Raw genomic sequence first — 18,515 nt, 5'->3', positions numbered from 1 at the left:
GGCCCTAGAGCGCAGGCTCAGTAGTTGTGGCGCACGGGCTTAGTTGCTCCGTGGCACGTGGGATCTTCCCGGACCAGGGCTCAAACCCGTGTCCCCTGCATTGGCAGGCGGATTCTTAACCACTGCGCCACCAGGGAAGCCCCACGTATAAGGTTTTGATTGAACATCTATTTTCCATTCTCTTGGGTCTACGTCTCCGAGTGGAATTGCTGGGTCACACGGGAACTCTGCCTAGCTTTCCAGGACCTGCCACGCTGCTCCCCACGATGGCTGCCCCACCTCTGTCCCAGCAGCAGTGCGTGAGCCAAGCACAGTGCTCTTGCCTCCCCCCAAGCAACCCTCCACGCAGCCTCCTTTAAGCATGAATCCCATGTTGTTTCCATCCTGCTGAAAACCCTTCCGTGGCTTCTCACTGCTTCTGAAGGCCAGGCTCTGGAAGTGAGGCCCCTCCCTCCCCCCTGCATCTTGCTCCTGATTTACCCCTGGGCCTCGGCACAAGCGTTCCCCCCTCCTAGAAGGTCTAGAAGCACTGTGTCCCCACTGCTCCTTGCCTGGCTGGCTCAGGACTCTTCCTCCTCCGTGTCCCCTGCCAGCCCATTTGGCAGCTCACTGGTTTTCTCTCAGCATCTCTCTTGGAGCTCGTCACGGGTGGACTGGACCTCGGTCCTCTCCTCTCCACCCTGGCACAGGGTCGGGCTGGGTCCAGAGTCCCCTTCCGGCTCAGCCATCCTTTTTGAGATGTTGCTGATGCCGCCTGCCCACGGCTGTGTCTGCCGGAGAACGCACAGGGCAGCATCTTCGGCTGGGGGTGGGATCAAGGCTCCTCCCCCCCGCCCCAGGCCACTGCTGCCCGTCCCGCCTCTCCCCCAAGCCCCGACGGACAAAGACGCTGGGAGGCAGGACTGCACTTTCCACAGGAGGTTTTTACTGAGGAACTGAGGGAGGTTCCCCGACCCGAGGGCTGAGGGCCCGAAAGGCACACGGCGGCGCGGTGGCGGGGTCTCCCCCTCGGGTGGGGGCAGTCTTTGCAGAGACAGCTTCCCCACCGACCCCTCTTTGGCACTGAACTGGCAGCCCCAGCGTCCCCGCCCCCACCCACGCCCTGGTGGTTGGCAGTGTAGGCCGGTGGGGTAGCGGGCTGGCTGGGGGCCCAGGCCACCTCTCCCGCTAGCAGGGTGCTCACGTTGAAGATGGAGAGGGCTGCAAAGGGGAATCCAATAAATTAGCTTGAAGGAGAGAGGGCTAGGGACGGAGGCGGACGGGGACTACATTCTTGTCATTGCTCGGTAGGAAATGTTGTGCAATTCTTTCTCCCGAGGGCTCTTTGGGATGACTGGTGGGGAGAAGGGGCACAGATGACGGGCCCTGCCTCATCGCGGGGCCCACTTGGCCGTTTTTATGGCAGTGAGGGTGTTCCGGGGGACGGGAGCCTCGGCGGGCCACTGGGATGATGGCAATAGAGAGATGGACCGTCTGTGATGTCTCCAAGGGACCGCAGAGGAGGGAATGGGGGGACTCCAGACTTAGGAGGCGCTGCCCCGCAAACACCAAGGCTCCTGGGCACAGGCTGGTGCTGTGAGCGGGGCCGCGCCTCTGGCCCCTCTCCCCTTCCACTTGCCCAGGTCCCAGTCTGGTGGGGCTGGGAAGCGGGCACAGGTTTCGCTGGCTGTCCTCTGGGAGGCCTGGGAGGACGGCAAAGCATGCAGGGTGGGCCCGCAGCGGGGCGGTGGGGGGGAAGGCTTGGTGGGCAGGCGCTCCGTTTCCTTCACGTGGTCCGAGGGCTTGGTGTGGGGCGTGGGCCAAGGGCTAAGAGCCAGGGCCGTCTGTCAGGTGGCAGCGGCCTGCAGGACTCCAGGGCCTTGGCCCAGGATCTGGCAGAGCTCCTGGAGGCGCCGCTGCATCTTGGGGATGCCCGCCAGCTGCTGCTCAAGCCGCTGCTTTTCCTCAGTCAGGCTCAGGCGGGCGGCCGAGTCCAGCTTCTCGAACTTCCAGCCACCCTCCCCGTCGAACTGTAGTAGGTGTGTGTGGTACTTCCTGTCCCAGGAGAGGGAGAGGGAGGTTGTTTGGCAGCACCGCCCCCTCCCCCGCTGCAAAGCCACGGGCGCATCGCTCGCCAGAAGTGAGGGCACCTACCACAGGGAGGGTCGGTGGGTGATGGAAAGCAGGGCAATGCCTGCATCCTTGGCCGCCTGGAAGATCTTGCCTTCCACGTCGATGCTCACGGCACTGGTACATTCATCCAGGAGGGCGTACTTGGGCCTTGGGGGTGGGGGCTGAGTGGGTGAGCCTGTGGACCCTCCAACAGCCCCAACAGCCCGGGCTGGCCCCAGGCCCCAGTGGGGGCGGGAAGCCTGATCTGCGTGCTGACCCCCTGTCCTTTCGATCCCATCCCTGCTGGGCCCTGGGGGGGGGCAGGGCAAGGCCTCCTGGTGGCGCTGCCCTCCCCGCTTAAGGGGCTCCCGGGGAGCACAGATGCCGAGCGGGCTCCTGGGAGCACCCAGGCAGCACCCTTGTCTCTGCCGCTGGCTCGGAGGACCTCCAGTGCCCGAGGGAGCCCAGCCACTCAGGACAGAGTGGCTCACCTGTGGTAGAACATGCGGGCCATGCCAACTCTCTGCTTCTCGCCCCCGGACAGAACGTCCTTCCAGTCACACACGGCCTCCCAACCTGGCAGGAGACAAAGGTCGCTGTTCAGTTCAACAAGGGCCGGGCAGCACGGGCAGAGGGCCCGGGCCCAGGCGCAGTGGCTGCGGTGGGAGGGGCCGGGCCACCAACAGTAGCGGAACACGGCAGCGCACGTGACTCGGAGAAAGGCTGTCCGCTGGGGATGTGTGCTCTGGGTACCTGTCCGTCTGTGGGGACACCGGAATAGTTCAAAAGAGCTGGGAGCAGAATTACATCCCCTCCAAGAAAAGACATATGGGAGTCCTCACCCGCAGGACATGAGAATGCCACTGCATTTGGAGACAGGGTCTTTACAGAGGTGATCGAGTTAAAGTGAGGTCACGGGGGTGCGTCCTCATCCGATGGGACTGGTGTCCTTATAAAAAGGGGACACTTGGAGACGCAGACACGCACAGAGGAGAGACGGCGTGAAGACACAAGGAGCAGACAGCAACTACAAGCCCAGGAGAGAGGCCTGGAACAGACCCTCCCTCGCGGTCCGCAGAAGGAACTGCCCCTGCCCACAGCCCTGGATCTTGGCCTCCCGGCCTGCACAACTGGGAGACGATACATCTCTGTCATTTGCCCCACCCAATCTGTGGCGCCAGCGAACTCACACAGGACCTAATGGGGTGCTAATCAAGTGCCAGTGGGCATCAAACAGTCATGGCAGAGCCCCAGGGATGGCTGCGATGGGCTCTCCAGAAGGCTTCTCACCCACAGGCGCCAGGCCTGTGCGTCTCTGCTTGGTGGAGCACGGCAGCCAGGCTCAGGGGGCGAGTGGGTGATCCATCAGAGATGCCTCCTCGCCTGCTCCCTCCACTGCCTTTCCAGAAAACTAGAGGTTTTGGCAGGGCACGTGGCCACACACAAAAAAGACAAAATCCCCCAGCTTGCTTTGATGAGAGGTTTAACCACAGGACTGAATTCTGGCCAGTGGGGTGTAAGTGTAAGTGTTAACACACGTGGCAGCTTCTGGAACGTTCTTTAAAGGAACTTTCTTTAAATCACTCTATGATTTGCACCCCACCCCGCCCCTGGGATGTGATGTGATGCCGGAGCCACGTATAGCAGAGCGACCTGGGGGCCTTTGTGGAGTGGGGCTTGGCCTCAGGGGCCCCGGGCACTCAGGGGTGTGTGCAGCCCAGGAGGAGGGGTACACTCCCAGGGCGAGCGAAAGAGGCCCGACCAAGCCAGGGGGAAGCTGGGGATGAAGCTTTGCAGGGACCGTGGCGACCAGGGCAGGCCCGGGAGGAACAGCCCCACCGAATCCACTGCCTGTGGCCCCCTTTCTGCACAGGTGACGACACCTGGGAGGGACTCTCATGAGTCACCCACCATGTCCTGCAGAGCCCCCATGGGTCCTCAAAGGCGCTCTTTCATTCACTGCCGGCACTGAGGTTGAGACTGGTACCTGGCCCCTTCTACAGGTGGAAAGCATCTCAAGAGGTCAGGTTTTGCTCAAGGTCAAGCTGCCCCTCGGTAGCCTAGGCAGGACTCGGACCTCTGCCACTCAGCTTTCAGTATAAAAATCCAAACTCTGGCAGCTGGGCCGCAATCTCCTCTTCTGCCCCTCTGGGCACGATAGGCAATTAAAGACCAACCTGAGAAGTCCCCAAGCGATGCGTTCTCTGGCCATCGGCCTGTCCCTCCCTCCTGCGGTCTCTTCCCAGTGGACACACCTCCCAGGCTCGAGCCAGACACGTGGGTGGGCAGGCGTCCCCTCCACCTCTGCTCTGCACGCTCCAGGCTGCCCTGCCCTCTCGCTGAAATGCATAACTGACCTGTCGCTTCCCTGCCTGGCCCAAGAGGCCCTGCCTGCCACGGAGCCCAGAGCCTGGAGAGGGTGCCCCGTTGGATGGCCCCCGCCGGGCCCGGCTCCCTTCCCGAGTGCAGTGCACTCGGGCGGTCCGGGGCCGCGCGCTTCCTGTCGGGCCTCCCCAGGGGGCGGGGCTCCTCAGGCCACGTAGCACTCTGGCCTCGCCAACGTTGGCTGGGGCAGTCCCTCGGGGACTATCCCTGGGGGGGGGGGGGGGGGCCAGGAGGGAGGCTCGGGCAGGGGCGGCAGCAGGTCCCCCGCTGAGCCCGGGACAAAGGACGATGGATCGGCGGCCTCCCGCGTGGCGCTGCGCGTGGGCCGCCCCTCCCCCTACCTCCTTCCCGCTGCAGGATGTGGTGCAGGTGCACGATGTCCAGAATGGCTTCCAGGTGCTGCTCCGAAAAGCCCTTCCTTCGCATGTCCTCCACGGAGTCCGGGTAGATCACTTGGTCGCGCAAGGAGCCCACGGACATGTAGGGCCTGCGGGAGAGCCGCGTGTCCGCCGAGGGAAGGGCGGCCCGGCTTCCCTGCCGACGCCCTGCTCCCGAGCAGGCTCCGCACGGGCCCTGCCTGCCCGAGGGGGGCTGACCGGAAGGCCGCGGGCACTGCCGCACAGCGCGCCGCGCCCACCCGCTCACACACGCACCCACACTCAGGTCGCACACGCGCATCACGGCACACATGCAGGTACTCGCCCACACGCACCCCCAGCTGTGAAGCTGCTGGGCGAGTGGGGCGGGGCGGGGTGGCAGCACCTTGCCGTCCTCTGCCCAGGCCTCAGGCCCTGCCATCTCCGGGACGTCAGGTTCCACAGGTCAGAAGGGGTGGGGGCGGACCTGGGGACCCTGGCTCTCTCCCTCTTCCCCCCTCCCACCCCCGCCCAGCCGCCGGTGGCCCCGTCACCCCACCGCTCACCTCTGGGGGACGTAGAACATGCGCTGGGGTGGGGGCTTGTAGAGCACGCCACCATAGGTGGGCCAGAGACCGCCCAGGATACGGAACAGAGAGCTCTTGCCGCAGCCGTTGGGGCCCGTGATGAGCAGGTGCATGCCCTCTTCCACCTGTAGAGGCAGCGGCCGTGGAAGCCGGCCCGGGCCTCCCTCCCCTTACCCATGGCCTGCCTGACAGCCTCGGAGAGGCCCCCGCACCCAGCACATGCCATCCTCCATCTCTTGGTGAGGAACGGCAGGGCCCCGAGGGTGAGCTCTGGTATCCGGAGCCCTAACCGGCTGCCTGTTTCAGGCACTGCCTTGTCCCCAGAGAGCAGGGGGCCAGCAGGAGGAGGGCCTGTCCTGCCACAGTCCAGCAAACGGGTACGCGCCCCAGAAGGTCAACGGCAGCTGCAGCCCGCTTCACCTGGAAGCCAAGCGTCAAGCGCCTGAGGCCTGCCATGAGCCGATTACATCATGTCCACTGGTGTTCTGGAAACACCTGCTATAGGAAAAAGGCCGCCCGAGCAGGCGGGGAGCGTGCAGATGGCAGGGAGCCCGCCGTCCTCGGGGTGGGGGAGAGCATGAGGCACGGAGTCAAGGCACACGGGGTACAGCTTCCGCTGCCCCCCGCCACGTGTGACATCACAGCAACACTAAGGGCCTTCCAGCCAGTGCAGTCCTCGCGAGATCCCAGAGTGTGGCGGATACGCGCATCCATCTGGTTTATCTCGGTCGGCGCCATGGGTTGAGCCGTGTCCCCTCAAAGAGTCCTGCGTTTGAGTCCTAACTCCCAGGACCTCAGAATGTGGCCTTACTTGGAAATAGAGTCTTTGCGGATATAATGAAATTTAGATAAGGAGTCGGGTGGGCCCCTAATCCAGTGTGGCCTGGTGTCCTTATAAATAGGAGACATTTGGACACAGAGACACGTGCACAGGGAGAGTGCCGTGTGAAGATGGAGGCAGGGACTTCCCTGGTGGCGCAGTGGTTAAGAGTCCGCCTGCCAATGAAGGGAACAGGGGTTCGAGCCCTGGTCGGGGAAGATGCCACATGCTGCGGAGCAACTAAGCCCGTGCGCCACAACTACTGAGCCCAAGTACCGTAACTACTGAGCCCGCACGCCTAGAGTTGGTGCTCCACGACAAGAGAAGCCACCGCAATGAGAAGCCCACGCACGGCAACGAAGAGTAGCCCCCGCTCGCAGCAACTAGAGAAAAGCCCGCGCGCAGCAACAAAGACCCAACGCGGCCCAGAAAAAAAAAAAAAGATGAAGGCAAAACACCAGAAGCCGGGAGAGGCCTAGACACCCTGATGCGAACTTCTGTTGGCTGAGCCCCTCGTTTGCTGTTCCTCCTTCGTTAGACTGTAAACTCCCCCGGGCAGGGCCCAGGCCTACCTCCGTGCAAATGTGGGAGGGCTGGTCGGTCAGGGCCCGGCTCCTCTGTGTGCCTGGCTCCGGGGGAGCCGCGTGGCCCCAGCCAGCTCCATGGCTGCCTCCCTTGTCTCCTTCCGTGCATCTCTCCGACCGCCCCCAACATCTCCCAGCCCCGGAGCCCAGCTCCACCAGCGGCTCTGCCAGGACAGAGCTCTTGCTCAGCCCCTGGTCACCCATTCCTCGCCTGACCTTGCTCCCTAACCAGCCACGCCCCTGCTCACCATGGCCTCTGAGCTTTGCCCAGCTGGGCTTCCACTGGGCCTGCCTGGAAGCCATTCACCCTGCATAAACTGGCCGTCAGTGGCAGCCCCACACCCCAAGGGTGACTACTGCCAGGGGTGATGGGGATCACACCGCTGGCCTGCGTCCAGCTTCCAGCTGGCTCTCAGGCCCCCTCTCAGCAGATCAAGGAAAGGGACTCTAGGCACTGGCCCTTCCTGCCTATTCCCTGCCTGGCCGTGGCTTCCGCTGCCCTGGCTCCTCAGCGGGGCACGCGCGGCCCCTGCAGGACCTGGGCCTGAAGCCCCTGGCTCCTCGTCCCTGCCCTGGGTGAAGCTTCATGTGACCTCTACTCCCCCAGGGATGCAGACCTCTACTCTGCCTTTCCTGTGGCCCTTGCTGGACCCGGGACAGCCATCTAACCGTGGATCTTTTCTCTTTTTTTTTAAAGTTTAATTTGGCCACACTGGGCAGCATGTGGGATCTTAGTTCCCTGACCAGGGATCAAACCTGCACCCTTTGGCAGTGGAAGCGTGGAGTCTTAACCGCTGGACCACCAGGGAAGTCCCAAATCCGGGATCTCTCTAACGCTTTGGGGTTCCCCTGATTTACCTGTGGTTTACAGTGTCCAGCCTGGAGCTCAGGGAACATTAGTTGAATGAAGGATGAATGACTACTGCACCCAGGACTCCCCTTCACTCTATCACTCCCTGACCCTGTCCAAAGCTCTGGCTGGGGACACAGGTCACTGGTGGATGTCTGCCCCCAGGGCATCCTCTCCACAGACAGCTTGCGTAATGGCTGAGAGCCCTCCCAGTGGGCCAGGCTGCACCCGGCACACACCCGCCCTGGGGGCCTCTCACAGCAAATCTGTGGGACCTCAAGCCCGGGTCGGTGGAAGAGAATCTCTTTCATCACAGCTGGAATTGGACCAGAGTCCCCAAGTCCTGGGCTACTCAGGGATAGGGGCGGGTGTGGGGTGCTGCCAACGACAGGGCCAGGAACCTTTGGGTGACTCCAGCCCAGCCCTCTTAATCAGCTCTGACTCCACTGCCCCAGAACTAACTGTCAGTCAGAGACATGCTGGTCTTTCACCTTGAGCTTAGCCTGCCTGCCACGTAGACCTGGGGTCAATGGCTACTGGCAGTGCGGGCAGGCTGGCCAGGCTGGATGCTGAGGGCTGAGGTGGGTGCAGAAGGCCAGGCCCCGGGCCCCAGAGCTGGGCTCGGCCCCGTCCGTGCTGCCAGGTTGGGGCTCCCCTCCGCCCTTCGACCTACCCTGATGTTGAGGCTGGCCACCACTACCTCCCCCGTGGGCGTGACGATGGGGATGTTCTCACACACGATCCCCTGCTCCACATCCACCACTTGGCCTGGAGAGAGAACGCGAGGAAGGGAGAGAGGGAGCAGAGCTCTCCCGCCACCTGCCGCTGGGCGCCATGGACCCCCACCCGCGACGGCACGCCACTGCCCACCAGCTGACTACAGCCCCCTTGCTGTGCTCTGGGCGGCGGAGGGGCAAAGCCGGTTCCCTGGCCTCTGGAGCCCAAGCGTGGCGTCCGCCCCTGCAGCCCCTCAACGCCACACCACCTGAAAGGCGGCTGCGACGCCTGGGGCCTCTTCCCCAGCGCCCCAGCCCCTACTGGAGCTGCGCCCCCCTCTCTCGCAAAGGGAAACCCTGACCGGGGCACCTGGAAGGGACTGGGCACGTGAGCACGGTGGCCAGCGGCGGCCGCTCTGAGAGGGAGGGCTGTGGGGGCCGCAACGTGCCCAGGAAGCCCTCCGTGGGGCACCGGGCAGCCTGCTGTGGGAGGGCTGGGACCAGGGCGGCCTCTTTGGGGAGGGCTCCCTTACCTCGGATCTGCAGGGACCCCTCCACACGGACACCAGACCTCACCACGGCCCCGGACCCTGCCTGAGTGTCCTCTGGCTCCCCGGGCCTCTTGAAACGGCAGTGCTGGACGTCTTCAAATACCTGGAACATCTCGTGGACCCGGGCTGTGTAGCCAGCCAACTCTGTCACCTGCAGGGAGGGCGACCGTGGCTCAGCCCCCGCCAGTGGGGGTGGGGAGGGAGGGGAGATGGTAGGGGTGGGGGCTGGGCGGGGGGTTACCTCCTTGTAGGACACCATGACCCGCTCGATGGCGTCCGCGGCAGCTGTGAGGAGGTTGCGGGCGATGGTGAAGGCTTCCGTGCGCTCGCTCACCAGCTCCTCCTCCTTCGCCTCCAGGGCCGCCTTCTTCGCCACCTCCGAGTCTGCGGAGCACAGTGGGGTGGGGAGTGGCGAGGACAGTGGAAAGTCATAACTGACCCACTGAGGGAGAGAGCAAGTCTGTCCAGCCGATGGTGCTCGGACAACCGGGCATCCACATGCAGAAGAAGGACCCCTACCGCACACCACACACAGAAACTCACTCAGAGTGCAGCGCCGCAGCGGCCTGCACGGAAGAGCTAAGACCACACAACTCTTCGAAGAAAGCAGGGGTAAACCTTCGTGCCCTGGGATTAGGTGTGGCTCCTTAAATACGACACCAGAAAGCACACGTGACAAAAGCAAAACAGGTAAGGGAGCTTCGACAAAAGTAAAAAGTTTTGGGCACCAAAGTAAGTCATCCAGAAGGTGAAAACACAACCTACAGACTGGAAGAAAATATCTGCAGATCATATATCTGCTAAGGGCCCAGGTCCCAGGTCCCAGAATACGTAAAGAACTTTTTCAATTCAACAATAAAGAGACAAACGACTCAATTAAACATCGGGCAAAGGATCTGAATAAACATTTCCTCTGCAAGATATACAAATGGCCAAGAAGCATACGAAAAGATGCTTATTGGTCACCAGGGAAATACAAAATCAAAACTGCAACGAGACACCACTTCACACTCACTAGGATGTGGCTACAGCTGAAAAGACAGTAAAAGTGCCGGTGAGGAAGCGAAGCAGCTGGTGCCATGAGACACCGCTGGTGGGGACGAACGACGCGCAGCTGCCGCGGAAGACAAGTTTGGCAGTTCGTCCAAATGTTAAACAGAGAGTTACCAAATGCCCCAGCAATTCCACTCCTAGGTGTACGTATATCCAAGAGTGAAGACAGAGGTCCACACAAAAAATGATACATGAGTGTGTGTAGCAGTTATTCCTAAGAGCCGAAAGGTGGAAACAACCCAAACGTCTACCGATGGATGAGTGGATGAACACGATGTGGTAGCTGTGTACATACAATGGAACATTATTCAGCCATAAGAAGGAATAAAGTACTGATTAATCCTAAAGCGTGGATGAAACGTAAAAACGTGATGCTAAGTAAAAGAAGCCAGATACACAAGGCCACATATTGTGTGATTCCATTTATATGAAATGTCCGGAAGACGCAAACCCATGGCAACAGGAAGATTAGCGGTCGCTGGGGGCTGCCAGGTGGGGTGGGAAGTGACCACTAATGGGTCCGGGCTTTCTTGTTGGGGTGGTGACAATGTTCTAGACTTAGATAGTGGTGATGGTTGCACAACTTTTGTATGGTACATTAATTACGCCTCAATAACGCAGATGTCGCGTCCTGTACTACAACGGCAGCCCCTCCCGAGCCTCTCAAACAGGAGTATCCCCTTTCAGACCTCCGGTCTACCCCGTGTCGCCTTCATCTCTCCCCTTGCTGCCGTATTCTGTGGCCGTCCTCAATGCTACTATTTCTCCCTGAGAGCCTGCTCCTGTCTTGACTTGCTTTGTTCTTTTCCGTCTCAGCTGAGACCCCACGGTCACTCACTTCAACCCTTTCTTGTCAATGGCCTTGACTCCCTTGACCGTTGGACCCCCTAGAGGGGCAAGGTTTTTACACAAGGAATGTTCTGGAAATGGTGATGGGGAGCAAGGGGGAGGCCAACTCTGAGGGCTAACTATCCAGGGGCATAAATGGATCTGAGGTTGGAGCCTCAAGAATGTGATGGTGGGGGTGGGCTGGGAAGGGCCAGGGAGTCAGGGCAGGGCAGGTGCAGTGTGGGGTGGATAGGGCCAGACAGCTGGCTAGAGCACCGGGAGTCCAGGGAACTGGGCGGGGCAGGGGAGTGGTGATTCTGACAGTCTAAGGTCCCCAGGCAGGGGGGACACAAACCCTCCTCCCCGGACATCCTGAGAGCTGGAAAGATACTGCGCACAAAGGGAAAGGGTCTGCGCGGGGGCCCTGGCAACAGGGGGCCCCTCCCTGGAGACAGCATAGCCCTCCGCAGCTTTCCTCGGAGCCTTGGGGGCTAAGATGAGTAGCCCAGAGCCAGACACCTGACAGCTCTTCCCGGCCAGGCTGCCATGCCGGCAGGCCAGAAAGGCAAAGGTGGCTACATCTTTCCCTGTGGATAATCGCTGGCCTCCTCACCCGGTTCCCAGCGCTCTCAGTCTCCAGTTACTGGGGACACAGCAGGGACAAAACAGACAAACCTCTGGCCTCCTTGAGTTTAAAGTGGCAGAGCCTCTATAAGGCAGCCGCAGACGTGGAGCAGACGGGCCGTTCAGCACTTTGAAGAGCAGCGAGGCAGGGGAGGGGGAGAGAAAGGCCGGGCGGTGGTCTCACCTAGAGGGTGCCTGTGAGCAAAGCTCCCATAGAGGGAGGGAGGGGCCACGGGGTGGCAGAGGAAAGAGCATTCCTCGCAGAGCCAGGAGGAGCAAAGGGCCTGAGGCAGAAGCAGGCCAGTGAGACAAGCGGAGTGAGCCAGGGGGATGGGAGCGGTCCACATGTTCACAGGTGACTGGCTATAAGGGCCATGAGGGTGGGGACAGGAGCTCAGGACTCTGAATCACCCACAAAGCCCGACACAGCAGAGGCGCCAAAAAGTCCTAGGCCTTCAGAGGAGGGAGAGGCCTCGGGGACTAGACGGGCTGAGCTGTGCCCTGTGCCAGCTTCAGAGGGAAGCGGCCACAGGCACTTCCTCACAGAAACCACGGCTGGGTTTCCTCCTGGGGGTCCGTTCCCATGCTCCTGGCCTAAATCAAGGCCACCCGTAGTGTAGGTCCATTGGTGGAAGCAACTACCCCCTCAATTAGATCTTTCCTCTTGGAGGTCACCCAGAGAGGGACAGACAGCTGAGGGTATGGGAGCCCCAAGGGAGAGACACCAATAGGGAGAGAATCAGAGAGACTTCTGGTTCTGAAACACGCACTTCAGGCTCTCCCTCTTTACGTATACCTGGAAACCTTCTTACTACCAAACTGCATAAAATATAACACCTTTTAAATCAGAGCTGTGCTTGCAGGAAAGCAAGGGAAATTCCCAGGAGTGAGAAGAGAAGCCAGTAGCCAGGTGCTCCCGTGACATCCCCAGAGACGGAGAAGATAGGGCTCTAGGCGCGAGGACCAAAAGGTCTCCTCTAAGGATTTGTAATTACGTGTCTGGGCTGCAAATTAACATCACCTGCAAGTGCGGGGACCCCTCTTCCCCAAAGCAGAGAAGTTAACATGAAAGTGGCCTCCAACTGGTTCATTACTGGGCAGCCGCTTGGCTAAAGCAAAAGCAAATGTGCGCAGGGGAATCCTACCCTCTGGTTAGGCTGCAGAATCCACAATGGCCACGAGCAAAGAAGACCGGCAGACGGAAGATAAAGCTGGCTTAGACCCCCAAGAAGTCAGACAACCGAATAGCTGCCCAGAAACCATGGAACGAGCATGATTAATATGGTTGCCAGCAGAACTTTACAGAAATAGCCATTGAAATAAAAAACAATTCAAATTAGGGACTTCCCTGGCGGTTCAGTAGCTAAGGCTCTGTGCTTCCAATGCAGGGGGCACGGTTTCGATCCCTGGTCGGGGAGCTAACATCCCTCATGCAGCGCAGTGTGGCCAAAAAAAAAAAGAAAATTCAAATTAGATGCAGCCGAAGAGAAAACTAGCAAATGTGTGAGCAGGAAAATCTGAGGAAAACTCCCAGCATTCAGCATAGACAGTGCTAGATGGGGAAAAGTGAAGAGAGACGGACAGTCACAAAGGAGTGAGAAGCCCAACACATCGTGAGAGTTCCAGAAGGAAAGAGTAAAAAGAATGAGAGAGGCAATATTTGAAAAGATAACAGCCGAGAACTTTCCAGAACGATGGAACAATCTGAGTATTCAACGGCCATACAACAAGTCTCAAGCAGAATAGACAGAAACACACAGGCAGACGCTTCCTAAAGAAACTGCAGAAAAAGAGAAAAGTCTAACCAGGGAGACCACGCGGGCTGCTGAGAGCAGTTAAGCTGGTAACAGATTTTCCAACGGAGGCAACGGGATGTTGTCAATGGGCTGAGAGAAACCGACCGTCCATCTCAACTCCCTCACCCAACTGAACTTCAGTTCGGGGGTAGGGGGAGGATAAAATAAAGACATTTTCAGACAAGAAAATCATCTCGGAGCTCCATGATGAAAGCGTCACAGTAAGGACTTCTGAAGGACGGCTGTCTGAAGGAGGGTCGCTGGGCCGCGGGGAAGGGCTGGGAAGCCAAGAAAGCAGAAACTCACAGGTGAATCTGAACACGCACCAACCGGATAAAGCAACGGCAAACCTGTTGCTGGGGACATCAGCACGTCAGGCGGGCTGGCCCTCCAGTCCACGTGTTCTAAGTAAGGGCCCAGAGGAGGAGGAGCTACTGATTAACCCAGACTGTTCTCAAGTAAGCATGTTAACCTTTGAAGGGCAACCATGAAAAGACTGCAAACAGAATGAATTCCTTGCAAACCAGTAGAGGAACAAAATGCTAATCCTTCCCAGTCCCCCCAAGGCCTTGGGGAAGGGGGCTCTGCCCTCAACAACCCGCAAGAGCTATTGTAGGCGTGGGTGGGGAAGCCAAAGCCCAAGCCAGGAAGGGGCTCCCTCGACGTACTTCCCCACCCTCCCACTTCCAAGATGAGCCGAGGGCAGGGCCAGATGCGCAGGGGTGCACGCGCCTGGTGAAGGCTGTTCCTGACTTGCAGTCCCTGGGCTTGGCCAAGTGGGACCAAGAAGCATGAGATGCTGTAAAGGGGAGCCGCACACAGGGTGGCAGGCAGCGAGGAGCTCCGGGAGAGTGTGACCTGCCGGGTGCCCCCCGACCCCAGAAGTAGAAAAGTCAGGTGGGCCGGCTGAGCACTGGGGCCTCCCCAGCCTAGCCCAGCGGTGCAGGAGGACAGGCCCCCACTCACCTGACTCCGCGTGTCCGGTGGCAGTGATGATGGGGACTGCCACCATGAGCAGTCCCGAGGCGCTCCACACGTACTTCATGAGGAACTGCTCCAGCATGACGTACCACAGGCGTTCCAGCAGAATGAGGTTGATCTGCGAAGCCAGGTCCTGGTAGGAGTGCTGCAGCAGGGCCAGCTCCACCTGCAGGGGTCGGGCACCGGAGACCCAGAGGCCTGGCGGTCAGTCCCACAGGGGCGACAGCGAGAGTCCCCAAGTGTCGCTCACACAGGCCATGCTGTATGATGACCACGACAAGGTTGAGAGCCGGGGGTTAGGACTGGGCCACGTTTACAGGGGACAGGTCTCAAACTCGGGGGAGGTATGGGATCGACATCACAGCATTGGGGTACAGCGGCAGTGAAGGGGCTCACCCCCCCCACCTCCCGAGACCCACGCTCATCTCCTTTCCGTTACCTCTTCAGTTGGAGTGCTCACCACACCCCTCTCTTTGCCCTGGACAGCTTCTCGACATGGGCTGAGGGCAGCCACCTTGCCTGTTTCTTTGGGCAACTGCTGGGGGGCTACCCTGAACTAAGCGAAGGACAGCACAGGAAAGCAAAAGGCGGTTGTTGGTTTTGAAGAACTTGGTTCAATAACCTCTACCTGCTTAGGCCCCGCCTCCCTCTACTTTCCCACAGTTCCTCTGGGTGACACACTTGCACTGCATTCTCCCGCCAGAACCTGCAGGGCACACTCCCAAGCCAGCTCGTGCAGGCATCGCCCTCGGTGGACAGCCCCACGCCCAAGCCAGCTGAGGACTCTGGCCCACCCGCTCAGCAGTGAGTGGGCCTCCCCTGCCCTCCCCCTCCCGCACTGGCCACTACCTGCCATCTCAGGAGAGGGACCTGTGCAGGGCCTGGAGAAGAGAGAGGAGGAGAGGGAGCGGGAGAGAAAGAGGATCCCTGTGACAGCAGCAGTTAGACGGGCGGGGGGCTGGAGTGGTCAGGAAGCAGTCACAGCAAGGTGGCCACTGGGGCATAGATTTCTTGGTCGGGGGTGGGGCACATGCCCTAGTCCCGCCTTCCCACCCCTGACCGACAATAGCTGCCCAGCCTGGAACCGTTTCCTCTGCCAAGTGGTTTCACAGCTGACTCTCCATTTGATTCTCACCACGTCCCACTGTGTGTGTATTCTCATGTCCACTGCAGCCCAGATAGGCAAAGTGACCTGCCCCAGCTCACACAGCCTGGAGGTAGCAACAGGTATGGAATTTGGATCACATTGGCTGGGCCATTAGGAGGACCAAATTCTTGTAAACGATGCTTCACGCTTCCACTTATGAAGAAAGGTCTACCTAGGCACAAGCCAATAAGAGGTTGTGTGTGTTTGTATGTGCGTGTCTAAATAAGCCTCCTCGAGATCCCAGTAACAGCAGAATACCCTGCTGTCTGCCCTCCAGCCAGTCACCTCTGCCCTAGCCTGTTGATCTGAGCCTGGGCATGGGGACATCTGCCAATGGGACTGGGGTGAGCCACCTGCCTATACAGTAAGGGCGATCAACCCACCCATGAAGGCCCATCACTCCACACTGCTTTCAGGCCTTTGGCTGAGGCCTAAACAGACAGGCTGTGGATGCTCACAAGGTCCCTCCCGCCCTGGCCGGTGAAACCTCCCGGTGAGCATGCAATCTGCTGAAACTAGCCCAGAGGAAGTCCTTCAAGGAGCCAGTGATCTCTCTTCTATCCCCCACCACCCAGGTCTGCAGCACCGCTCAGTGGCTTTGCCTCAAGCCCATCTCCTGTTCCTGAAATGAGCACCCGGGCAATCCAGGCTCGTGCTGGGAGCTGGCAGGAGCTGACAGTGTAGCTGCGGGGAACGTGCCAAGTGCCTCACCCAAGGCCACGGCTGCCTGCCAAGGCCCTGCGGCCCAGAGGACAGGAGAGGAGGAGAGGGGGTTGCAGCTGCACACCAGGCACTTTTTCTCCTCATCTGGAGCCCAGCCCACACCCGGGATGCCCCCTATCTGCTCAGGAATAAACCCTTTTTAAAAATCAGACACAAGCCTGCCTATCTGCCTGATGTGATGTGCAGCCAGTGAGACAAGGTCTGGAGCACAAGGCCACCTGACCCGGGGAGGACACATGGGCCTTCACGAGATGGATGCCATTGTGCCCCTCCCCCGAGAAACACTGGGAACTGAAACCAGAGTTGCAGAGAGCCTAGCCAGAGGCAGCCGCAACCTCAGGCGCGAGGAAGGGGAGGGGCCGAGGCGAGATAAAGGGAGCATTGGCCTGGAGTAACCTTTCCTAGGCCGGCCGTAGCTGGCCCGGCCCCCCGACCCGGCCTGCCGGGAAGCTGCACGACTGGGACCCAGGCGGAAGGGCGGCCACGCTGGGGGCTGGGTGGCCGCCGGGCAGGCAGGAAGTGCGTCCTGCCGCAGTGGCGGCCTGGGCCCAGCATCCTGGGCCGGGGCCTCGGGGAGGCGGCCAAGCCCACAGCCAGGTGGGCCTTCGGGCTCCAGATGGGGGAAGCCTTGACCTGGAGCGCTGAGCTCCACCACCGCTGCGGCCGGCACGCTGCGCGCTGCTCGTTAACCTCCACTTGGGCTGAGTCATGCCCATAATGCCCGCCTGCCCAGCCGGCCAGCTGGGCCAGAGGCCAGCCTTCAAAGGGTCTGGGGGCCCAGGCATAAGGCCGCGTCCCCAGATGGCAGGAGCCTCCTCTCTGTCGGCTAGAAGAATGGGGCAACCAGGGAACTCTAGTCTCAAGTCGCTAGGGTCCACAGCCCTAAGGCCAAGACAAGCGAGGAGGAGAAGAAACAGAAGTGGCCCAGGGCAGTCCCCACCCAGCCTTCCTGCTTCTTCATTACTGTGCCATCTGAGCTGCCCAAGGCCCTGGTTGGCCCACACCTCTGGCATCAGCCACAGGCAGCCCTGGCTCTCCTGCCCCTGAGCCCCCAGCTACACGCTTTCCGGTGCCCCGAGCTGCCCCACCTCGTGGCCCCCATAGAAGGCAATCTCCTCCGAGTTGGCCACCACCCGGGAGTGCATGTAGCGCAACTCCCCCTTCCGCCGCGCCTCCTCTGCCACCAGCTCCCCGAACTTGGGCGAGAAGGCTTGCAGCACGTTGGCCGTGAGGAACACCACAAGGCCAGCGATGGCCGAGGGCCAGGCTGTGCCGGCCCCGCGGGAGCGGGCCACTCGAACCAGGGTATAGGTGGTCACCGCCACGTCCAGGAGCGGCTTGGTCAGGTTGGAGTAGAGGTGGGCCACGGAGGCGGCAAAGGCCACCACATCCTCCGTCAGGGACTGGTCCGGGTTGCGGAGCCGCCCGTCCATGTTGCTGACCCGGTAGTAGGTCTGCTGGGAGAAGTAGAGGCTGTAGGCGTGGGCCACCAGCCGGCTGCGGAACGCCAGGGCCAGTCGGCCCTCTAGGTAGCGGATGGCACTGTTGACGAAGGTGGCGGGGAGCGCGATGAGGAGCCACTGCAGCAGCTGCCAGCCGAAGGCCCGGGGGTCCTTGCGCACGATGCAGCGGGCCAGCCGGCCGTCCAGGCGGGCCACGTACACCGACAGGAAAGTCCGGCTCACCAGGGCGGCTGAGTGCAGCGCCAGCAGCCCCGTCTCCCGGCACAGGATCCTGGGGAAGAGCAGCCGCAGGAGCCACAGGAGTCGCTGGAAGAACACCCGGTTGACACCGGCCTTGGCCACTGCGCCCACCGTGGCCCCGGAAGCTTCCTGCGCGGACTCCCCAGCCGGCGTCTGAGGGCCCCTGGCCGGAGCCAGGCACTGCCGCACCAGGGGGTAGATTTTGTGGGCTCCATAGGCCGTGAGGGCTAGGACCACAGCTGTGCGCTTCAGCGTGGTCACCCGCGAGGGCCGGGGGGTCGAGAGCACCGTCATGTCACCTGGGCTGGACTCACGGGTCTGGGACTGGTGCCTGAGGCAGCAGAGGAGGCAGGTGGCTGGAAGGGTGGAGGCTCTGACCCCAGGCTCGTTGTCTAGGCAACTGGAAACCTCGCAGTGGTCCCAGATACTGTCGCTTTAGGCCACCCGGGTGGTGCTGGGCCCCCTGGTGCGGTGGGCTCAGGGGCCTCCAGGGTCGCGGCCTCTTCAGGCAGCCGAGGTGGAGGAACTTGTCAGTCCCCTGGCCCCTGGGGTCAGAGCCTCCAGAGGTCTCGGGCAGAGAGGGCGTCTTTTCCTCTCCGCCTCCTCCTCCCCCGGGGCACCGTGCGCATCCGTCCGCTCCGCAGCCTGGCTGAAGCGACTGTGACTCCGCCACCCGCCGGGAATCCCCACCTACCCACCCACTCTCCCCCAGGGGGAACT

At 61.0% G+C, this 18,515-nt stretch overlaps 1 protein-coding gene across 3 annotated transcripts; it reads right to left on the bottom strand.

The window, feature by feature from the left end:
* Positions 1–903: 903 nt before the first annotated feature.
* On the bottom strand, positions 904–18,504 carry ABCD1 (ATP binding cassette subfamily D member 1). 3 transcript variants are annotated; one of them, XM_032619331.1, is made up of 11 exons: positions 17,181–18,504; positions 14,662–14,778; positions 14,208–14,388; positions 9,182–9,324; positions 8,923–9,091; positions 8,347–8,441; positions 5,399–5,544; positions 4,818–4,963; positions 2,583–2,667; positions 2,134–2,259; positions 904–2,039 (listed from the first exon to the last, which is right to left on the bottom strand). In XM_032619331.1, exons 1-11 carry the CDS (start codon positions 18,087–18,089, stop codon positions 1,955–1,957), a joined length of 2,202 nt encoding a protein of 733 aa, XP_032475222.1. In that variant the 5' UTR covers positions 18,090–18,504; the 3' UTR covers positions 904–1,954. The 3 variants fall into 3 exon arrangements, with proteins under 3 accessions (XP_032475222.1, XP_032475220.1, XP_032475221.1); XM_032619329.1 differs by having other exon boundaries at positions 904–2,034; positions 17,181–18,501; XM_032619330.1 differs by lacking the exon at positions 14,662–14,778 and having other exon boundaries at positions 904–2,034; positions 17,181–18,500.
* Between the last annotated feature and the right edge of the window lie 11 nt (positions 18,505–18,515).

The sequence above is a fragment of the Phocoena sinus genome, chromosome X, assembly GCF_008692025.1.
Source record: "Phocoena sinus isolate mPhoSin1 chromosome X, mPhoSin1.pri, whole genome shotgun sequence".
NCBI lineage: Eukaryota > Metazoa > Chordata > Mammalia > Artiodactyla > Phocoenidae > Phocoena > Phocoena sinus.
The sequence above is the reverse complement of the archived record's forward strand: the minus strand, read 5'-3'. Positions and strand labels throughout refer to the sequence as shown.

Bases quoted from the DNA above. Each gene is read 5' to 3' on its own strand.
- ABCD1 (XM_032619329.1), bottom strand. From the start codon at position 18,089: ATGACGGTGCTCTCGACCCCCCGGCCCTCGCGGGTGACCACGCTGAAG. The intron at 2,668-4,817 runs GTAGGGGGAGGG...GTCTCCTGCCAG, and splicing joins CATCCTGCAGCGGGAAGGAG to GTTGGGAGGCCGTGTGTGAC. The intron at 2,035-2,133 runs GTAGGTGCCCTC...CTCCTGGGACAG, and splicing joins ACCCACCGACCCTCCCTGTG to GAAGTACCACACACACCTAC.